The following is a 9,153-nucleotide window of genomic DNA, read 5'->3' as shown; positions in this document are numbered from 1 at the left end:
GGGTTCAGACACAGTGCTCCAGGAGTTCCAAGAGGAAGGAAAGCTGAACAAGCAGGAGTGATCAGGAGGGCTTCCTGGGGGAGGGGGCATGGCTGGAATCAAGCCTTTTGCCGACACCAGTGCTGAGGGAGACAGAGGAGGGAAGGCTGCCATGCAGGGGTGGCACTTATTCCACAGGGTTGGGGGAAGAGTGGGAGTGGCACACACAGCCGGACAGGGCAGAGCCCCCCGGGGTGCAGGGCAGTACTCATGGTACCTGGACGAACAGCTTTATTTCGGTATGTGTTTATTTTGATATTGCAAATGTATAACTTGTTCTTTGGACCCATAATTTCACAGACACAGCTCCTTCCTTTCAAAGCAAAATTCTTTAAGTAAAAAAGTGAGTCGATTTAAAGAAAAATACTAAGTAGCAGAGACACACTGCAGAGGGGTTAGGGTCTAAAGTGAGGGCATGAGAATAAGGTCTCACGGAGTCAAAGATACTCCTGAAAATTCCTCAGGATGAGGCCACGGTGGAGAGGGACGAGGCATCCCCCAGGGTGTTCACACAACCCTTCCATCCACATGGGGCAGATGGCAGATTTCTCCGGGAGCCCCAGATGAAGGAGTTGCCTGGGTTTAGGGACCAAGGTTGTATCAAAAAACAAATCGACTAAACTCTTAGAAGGATGCTCAGAGCAAGATGTTCACAGATGGGCCAAGTGGAGGGCAAAGCTCTCTGGTCTCCAGCTCCCCTGGGCCACACAGAATGGAACGCTCTATGGAGATGGTCTCTTTTCTTTTTTAAGAGCAAGTAGAGCAAGTAGAGCTGAAGGCAAAAGGTGACAGTGATGTGGCTCATACACTCGTTAAGTCAAACACCCTTGCCAAAACCCACTGCCATCAAGTCCAGCTCATAGCAACCCTATAGAAGAGTGTAGAACTAACCCATAGAGTTTCCAAGCCTGTGATCTTTATGGAGGAGCCCTCGTGGCACAGTGGTTAAGTGTTTGACTGTTAACCAAACGGTCAGCAGTTTGAATCCACCAGCAGCTCCTTGGAAACCCTATGGGGCAGTTCTAGTTTGTCCTATATGAGTCTGAACTGACTCGACAGCAACAGACTCAATTTGGTTTTAATGTTTATGGAAGCAGACTGCCACATCGTTCCCCCTCAGAGTGTCTGGTGGGTTCGAACCACTGACTTTTTGGTTAGCAGCCAATCACTTAACTACTGTGCCATCCATGCAGTAGTTATTAAGTAACTAAAGTTGGGGACCACTGGGCTCATCTTTCCAAGGGGAACAGGCACTGGGGGTATTAAGGGAACCATTTTCCAGGCCTCTGACTCAGGCAGGAGCATTTGGCCTTGGCATCTCCCCAAGAGGAGGCCCAAGTTGTAGGGGCTGCTTCCCCAGCCCCTTCATGAGGCCCTTCACCCACCCCGCAGCAGGCAGGCAAACCCCTCCACTCCCCCCAGCACCCACCAGAGGGAAATTCCCAAATATTGGTTTTGAGAACAAATCGAAAGACTGGGTAATAAGTACTTTTGCAAGTCAGGTAATTTATACTTCATTGTTTTCTAAGAATTTGAGGGCAGGTCAAATGGAGTTGTCAGCCGAGAGAGCATTAAAATACTTCTTGCTGACAGCTCACTGTGTGATTTCTGTCCATTACTCAGAAGGAGTTTAAAGAACTGAAGGACATTGCATCAGAGTATTCCTTCTACTCCCAGCTACTTACTTATGTCAACAAGGCTGCTCTGGGTTTATAGCTACGAAATAAGAATAGAATCGATGATTCTAGCAAAAAGTGACAGTCACCCATGGACACCTGGGGGTGGAAGGAAAGTCCCAGGCATCTCATTAAGGGATGCATTTCCATGCAAATTAAAACCACAGTGAGATACCACTATGTATCTTTCAGAATGACTAAAATTTTTTTTTAAAACTAAAAATACCAAGAAGCTGGCGAGTATGCAAAGCAAGTGAAACTCTCAAACACTGCCAGAGGAAAGCCAGAATGGTACAGCTTTGAAAAGAGTCTGGCAATTCCTCCAGAAAAGAAACATGGAGTTACCATGTGAATAAGCCATCCCACTCCTAGATACCTACCCAAGAGAAATGAAGCCTTATGTTCACAAAAACCTGCACATAGCTGTTGACAGCACCATTATTCATAACAGCCAAAGAGCGGAAACAATCCACATGCCCGCTGAATGATGGATAAAAAAGCCAAACCAAACCTACTGCCGTCAAGTCGATTCCAACTCACTGTGACTCTAGAAGACGGAGTGGAACTGTTCAATAAGGGATCCAAGGCTGTAAATCTTTACTAAAGCAGACTACCAGGTCTGTTCTCCCACGGAGCAGCTGGTAGGTTCAAATGACAGATCTTTGGGTTAGCAGTCAACCACTTAACCACTGCACCACCAGGGCTCGTTTTGAATGGGTGGCTAATCCAAATGTGATATATTCATGTAGTGGAATATTATTCGGTCATAAAAAGGAATGAAGTACTGATACACGCTATGACATGGATGAATCTCAAAGACACGATGAGTGAAAAGAAGCCAGTCTCAAAAGCTACATACAGTATGATTCCCTTTACATGCCATTCTAGAAAGGCAGAACTACAGGGAGCACGGACTGATTGATGGTTGCCAGAGGTGAGGTGTTGGGGGAGGCTTTCACTAGGAAGAGGAAGCATGAGGAAATTTGGGGGGATGATGGAAACTGCTCTGTATCCTGACTGTGGTGATGAGTGCTTGAACCTATATATGGGGTCAAACTCATATAACTGAACGTGCATGTAGGCACAGACATACAATCCCATTTTACTCCACGAAAATTAAAACATATATAAAAAATACATACAAAAAGGTGATGCATCCTAAGAAAAATTTGTTTCATACACACACACAAAAAACAAAACACTGATGTTTTCATCAATTAGATATCTATAGCTGAATGGTGATCCTCACCCCCCAAAATTTTAAACATGTACAGTCACAAGAAATAATAAAAATGTCTGCTTTGGCTTATAAATATATTTATGTTGTAGATTACTACAATACGGTGATTAATACAAGACTTTAAAACATAACATGTATAACATTTAGATAAAATTCAAAGGAAGACGGAAATACAAGTTTAAGAGGGACAAAAGGCATAAGATATCTTATTATAGAGGCTGATCATGTATGTGGGTTTTTTTTTTTTTTTTTAATGGAGAACGGTGGGTATCATCTCACCGTTTTATTTAGATCCCACTGGGTACATTTTAAGACGCTGGTGACACTTTTACTTTAAAACATCAACCGTGACAATAAGCGGGAAGTTTCGTCTCTAACAACTGCGCACTTGACCTCAGGATAAGTCGCTGCTGAGGACGCCACCTGCTGCGGGCGGGCAGGTGCGCGGCTTGGCGGCCCCTCGGGAGCAGGAGCAGCCGGCCGCGAAGGCGGGAAGGGCTCGCCGGTGAGGCGGCGGGAGCCCTGGACCCGCTGCCGGCCCGGCGGACCCGGAGCCCGCGCCTCGGCGCCCGGCGGAAACCAGCAGGCCCGCCCGGGCTGAGCGTTCCCGTCATCACGAGCCTCTTACCTCACCTCGGCGCCTCCTACGTCATCGCGGCGCCTCCAGGCCGTCCCCGCACCTCGAGGAACCACGGCGCCCCTAGGTTCTCAGCGCCTTTCTTGCGTCATCGCGGCGCCTCTGACGTCACCACGGCGCCTCTGACGTTGCCACGGCGCCTCGTGTGTCATCACGGCGCCTCTGACGTTACCACGGCGCCTGGTGTGTCATCACGGCGCCCCTGACGTTACCACGGCGCCTCGTGTGTCATCACGGCGCCCCTGACGTTACCACGGCGCCCCTGACGTTACCACGGCGCCTCTGACGTTACCACGGCGCCTGGTGTGTCATCACGGCGCCCCTGACGTTACCACGGCGCCTCTGACGTTACCACGGTGCCTCGTGTGTCATCACGGTGCCTCTGACGTTACCACGGCGCCTGTGACGTTACCACGACGCCTCGTGTGTCATCACGGCGCCTGTGACGTTACCACGGCGCCTCGTGTGTCATCACGGCGCCTCTGACGTCATCACGGCGTCGCTGAGCAGGGCCTTTTGGACCGCTCAGAAAATCCAATTTGAGCTCCTCCCCCGGAAAAGTGTGTTTTGCACCAAATTCCACAAGGCTAAGAACAGAGTCTTAAAGCGGGTGGAAGCGCCCGGAGGGAGTCTGGGCTCAGGATGGGTCTCACGTGCCCCATAAGCCCACAGGCCGGGGCCATATCATATATGATATTTACACAACTGCATTCGTGTATACGTTGTATACAAAAACATTTTCTTTGACCTAAAAGTTCATTTTTTTCCCCTCTGATTTTAAAGCGTTTTTGTGGGTCCCTGAAAAGTATTATGGGGCCTGGGCTCTGTGGATAACTGGCCCTGGTTTAGACACACACACGCACACACACACACGCGGGTGTGAGCACCGCCTCTACACATACACACGCAGCAAGCCGGAAAGCTGCACATGAGAACCTCAGGATGCCTGGGGAGGCAGCATTTGGCAGTGTCCATTAGGGCTGCAATAACCTGCACAACCAATGACCTAGTAATTCGCCCTCCCTTACCTTTCTCTAGGGAGAGAAACTCACCCTAGAAGGCCAGAGCAGGGAGGGTTAGGTCACCGCCATATCCCAGCCCCTGGAGCAGTGTCTGCACAGCGCAGGTGCTGGGCACTGCCCCAGGGGCTCAATATCTAGCGAATGAAGGAGGGAATGTTGGCTAAAGCTGTGTTTGCCATGGGGGAAAAGTCCAAGCAACTTGGGTGTCCACCAATAGGGGGCAGTGTAAATAAAGTGTGGTAAGTCCCAGTCCTCAGAATACTACGCAGCCGCTAGTTAAAAAGGGGTGGCTCACTAAATACGAACAGGGAACAATGTCCAAGACAACTTAGGTGGAAAAAAATCTAGTTGTGGGATGGTGAATCATTAACAATGATAGCGACAATACTAATGATGGCAAACATACAGCCTGTTCCATGGGCCAACTGCGTTGTGAGAGCATTTTGTGCACAAACTCATTGACTCCTCACAATACCACGCTGAGAGGTCAGTACTAGGATCTTGATTTTAGAAGTGGTGAAACTGAGGCACAGAGTAGGCATGTGACTTGCACAAGGTCACAGAACTAATAAGAAGCAGAGCCCGGATGCAAACCCAGGCCAGCTGGCTCCAATCCATTCTCCTAACCGCGTCTCTCTTCTGTCAGTTGTGTAACAAGAAAAAAGAAAAAGCCCAGGCTGATGCTGTGTACCTCTGCCAGGAAGCAGATGTATACACAAACGCACAGAAAAAAGTCTGGCAGTTCCATACCAAAATGGCAACGGTACTTACCACGGCACCCAGAGATTGTGAGCAGTGGTCTCAAAGGACCTGGGCCTACTCTTTGGAAACAAGCAGTGTCTTCATGCACGATTTACAAAAATGTTTCAATATATACACAGTTTGAAATTTATAACAAAAGAACAGCAAATCTGCAGCCTAGCCCTGTGAGAGACACTCGTGGCAGCCACCAGAAAGGAACTATTGACAAAAACAAAAAAAAGAACTTAAAACTTTCCCGGAAGCCCCTCACCGCCTACTCCACCCGGCAAATAAGTTGTCACAGACTCGAGTGTTAGCTTTTTAAAAAGGTTTATTGTTTCAACCGTGATTTATTTTTAAAAGACAATAAAATTCATTTCTCTTCCAGTAGAAAAGAGACAGTGGCTTGCCCCAGAGATGAGAAGCACCAGGCGGAGGGGTCTCCCACCCTGTGGAGGCCCCCCAGGCCTCTCCACCTTTGCCCTGGCACCCAAAAGCCAAGGGACCCCGTGGCTAGGCATCTCAGGACAGAGCCTGCTGCCGCTCCGGCCTGGGTACAGCTGGCACAACATCCAGGATGGCATTAGTTTAGACTGGTGGAAAAGGGCCCCAGACACCAAAAACTGTGCCTGAGTCAACTTCGGGGAGATGAAAATTCCTGCTCGGGGGTAAGGAGACAATGGGACCAGGAGCGTGTGTTCAGTGTTTCAGTCCTGTGTTCAGTGTTTCCTGAGGCCTGTATGCAGGTTCTTCGCCCAGGTGGGCCTATAAACAGATACTCTTGACCCAGCGTGAGTGATGAGCCCACGGCCCTCTACCCACCCGTCCTTGACACAGGAACTCTGCACTCCCAGCCCCTGGATGTGAAGCTCCTGCAAGGCTGAGATCCCACGCAGGTGCTGCAGTGTTTCCTGCCTCAAGGGGAGGGGGTCTCGGGAAGGGTGGCGTGCGTCACCAGGAGTTGGGGCCCAATGGATGGATGGAACCTCCCAGGCTCACCCAAGGGAGGGCCGCAATCCCCACAGCAAGTGGTGACCACAGTCCGGGGGACAGAGGCCTGTAAGTCACTTGGAGAGAAGGTTCTGGAACAGTGCTGGTTGAGTCCCCTCTGCAGCAGCTCCATCCCTGAGTGTCTGCACACACCTGTGTATGTGTGTGTGCAGGTGTGTGCACACGTGTGGAAACTAAGGTGCTCAGGCTTTGTGGCTGGTGAGCTGTCCGCTTCAAGACTCCTTTAGAAGTGGGGTGCAGGGGCTGGGGAGCTGGTCTGGCTGAGCCGCCAGGCTGGGCTGGCTCGTGGCATCTTTGCGGCCCTGTGGAGAAAGGGGACGCTGGGCCTCCGGACCGGCTCTCCAAGGCCTACCCTCATGCCTGGCCCACCCTGGTCCCTGCACCCACATCCACCCAGAGTGGAAACCTCCCCTTTCCCTCAATGTCAGCCAGAACCCATCTGTCAAGCTCAAGATGGCACAGGAAAGGCTGGAGTGACCTACAGACTCCTGGAAGATACATGTGGAAAAGGCCACCTTATCTTGGCAAACTGTACCTTGCCCTGGCCACCACCCCATTTTAGAGATGAGGAAACTGAGGCCCAGAGAGGCTTGCCTAATACAGGAAAGAGACAGAACAAGGAGTCCAGGGCTTATGTGCGATACCATTAACAGAAAAACTGGAAGCAGCCTGTCTGGCAATGGGAGACTGTATTTCAAAAATGTAGTCACGGAGTGCTATTTAATGTGGCACTTCTCACAAACAAACGAAGAGGGGCAGCCAGCTACAGAGTATGACCCCACTTAGATAAGAAAATTTTTAAGTTATCTATTGTTCATAGTCACATATATACAGATTTAGAAAAGAAGAAGAAAAAAAAAACACACACACCAAGTTCATGACTATGGTTCCTCTAGGGGGTGAGGAGGGGAAGGGGAGGGGGAGAGGAAGAGGGACCTGAGGAAGAAGGTGAGACAGGTATGGCAGGTATAATTAATTACTGGTTCTGGGTGAAGGAGAAGAATGCAGACATAACTTATCTAAAATTACATTTTTTTAAGCTCTCAAACTAAAATACAGTTAACAACAATCATAACGCTAGGGTACCTATTCATCCCCTGTAAGTCCTGTGTCCCTGCCCCCAAAGGAAGAAGGGGCCTCCTTGCCCAGTGGCTCTAGTTGGAAAACCCCCAAAAGCTCCAGTCTTGTTCCCCACCCCCAGCAACCTGCTTCACTCTCTGGGCTCGGGGTACGGGCAGGCCAGCTCCTCTCTGTCTTTCCGGGATACACCCAAAGCCTCCTGGACTGAGCCAGATTCAAGCCCCGGTCCTCCCTACATATACCACTACACTGAGGCAGCTCGGGGCACCCAGGTGTGGCTGGAATGTCGGCAATTTGGCCCCAAGTCGCCATGAGTGAGGAAGTCTCACTCTATCACTCTAAAGTAAAAAGGCTGAGGAAGGACTCCTGGTCTCCCCAAGAATGTAATGTTTAACAAGCCCCAGGGAGCAAGAACAAAGAATCGGCTCTTCCTCTTCCTTTCCACTTCCCTTCCACTGAGGAAAGAGCACTTAGAATGGGAAAGAGATGAAATGAAAGGAGAGAAAGGCCTTGGGCAGTTCCTGGAAGGAAGGGCTGCCACGTACAGTTGTCCGGGCTGCTCACTGCACAAGGGTGCCCAGCAGAGGGGGCTGAAAACCAGTTGGCACCTTGTTTGCCAAATCTTCTGCCCTAGAGCAGGCCAGGTCTGCCCAGATGGGCCATCTTTTCTTATTCACATAAAAATACACTTTGGGGCTAGTGGAGACCTGTTTGATGACTTTTCTCAAGCAAGGCACCCTCTCTGGCCCAGGTGCCTCTGGACCACCCCCAGGTGCAGGGCAAGGTATAGGGATTCCCCCAGGGACCCAGGCCTGAGACTTAAAAGAATCTGACTCAGCTAGGTGGAGGCAGCCTGACATGACCAATGGCCACTTCCCAGGGGCCTGGTCCCCAAGGACATTGCCTCCCCCAAAGACAGACAGCTGGGGCCGGGCAAGGGTGGGGGCCAAGCCGCTTCACAGAAGGCAGGAGAGGTGGGGGTGGGGGGATACTCCCTAAGTCAAATACTTCCCTAATAAGTTGAAAATTGGAGTCTGTTGGCAAAATAAAGAGGAACTCCCCTTTGAGCTTATTGGGAGGGGGTTGGCAGGACATCGTGGTTACGTCCTGAGAGGTGCACCTCCAGCTCTATCTGTGCTAAAAGCAACTCTGGCTTTTCTCAACTCCCCCCTTCCACCCCATCTAACAGCTGAACAGATGAGGGATTCCCTGTTCTATGCCCAAAACCTCCCACCACTGTACCCCAAGAGTGCCAAGCAAGTGTCTGCCGAAGGGACTCATGGCTGGAAGGGAACGTGGTGCTCATGGGGCCAGATGGCGCACAAGGATATGGCACCCGGAGGAATTCTTGGGAGGCAGGAAGGAGGACACATCTCCAGCCAGGACACCCTGCTGCTGAAATGGGGCCACGTCCCCTTAGTGCTCAGCCCCCACGTGATAAGCCCCTGCCCCTCCCTCCCCGGTGTCTCCCCAGAGCCTGGTTGGGGAGCGGCTGCCCCCCTCCTGGTGGTGCCTGTCAATGCAAACACACCTCAGCCCACTACTTCTCATTTTCTTTTTGATTTCCCCTCCTGCCCTGGCAGTTGAAGCAAGCTGGCGGCAGCCAACTGGCCCTAAAATGCATGGCTGTTGCCTCACACCCGAACTCCACGGCTCCCAAGAAAACTGTTTACACCCAAGGTAGGCCTGGCTCATCAGGGCAGCACA

The 9,153-nt window shown here is 50.8% G+C and overlaps 1 protein-coding gene across 2 annotated transcripts in view; it reads right to left on the bottom strand.

The window, feature by feature from the left end:
• Window positions 1-5,624: 5,624 nt before the first annotated feature.
• SCARB1 (scavenger receptor class B member 1) overlaps window positions 5,625-9,153 on the bottom strand; it is an 82,734-nt gene continuing 79,205 nt past the window's right edge. The window contains exon 12 of one of the 2 annotated variants that reach the window (XM_049867014.1): window positions 5,625-6,668. In XM_049867014.1, coding sequence (XP_049722971.1) covers window positions 6,579-6,668 — 90 coding nt within the window. In that variant the 3' untranslated portion in view covers window positions 5,625-6,578. The remainder of the gene's footprint in view (window positions 6,669-9,153) is intronic. The other variant, XM_049867012.1, reaches the window with a different exon arrangement.

Source organism: Elephas maximus, chromosome 22 (assembly GCF_024166365.1).
Source record: "Elephas maximus indicus isolate mEleMax1 chromosome 22, mEleMax1 primary haplotype, whole genome shotgun sequence".
Lineage (NCBI taxonomy): Eukaryota > Metazoa > Chordata > Mammalia > Proboscidea > Elephantidae > Elephas > Elephas maximus.
The sequence above is the reverse complement of the archived record's forward strand: the minus strand, read 5'-3'. Positions and strand labels throughout refer to the sequence as shown.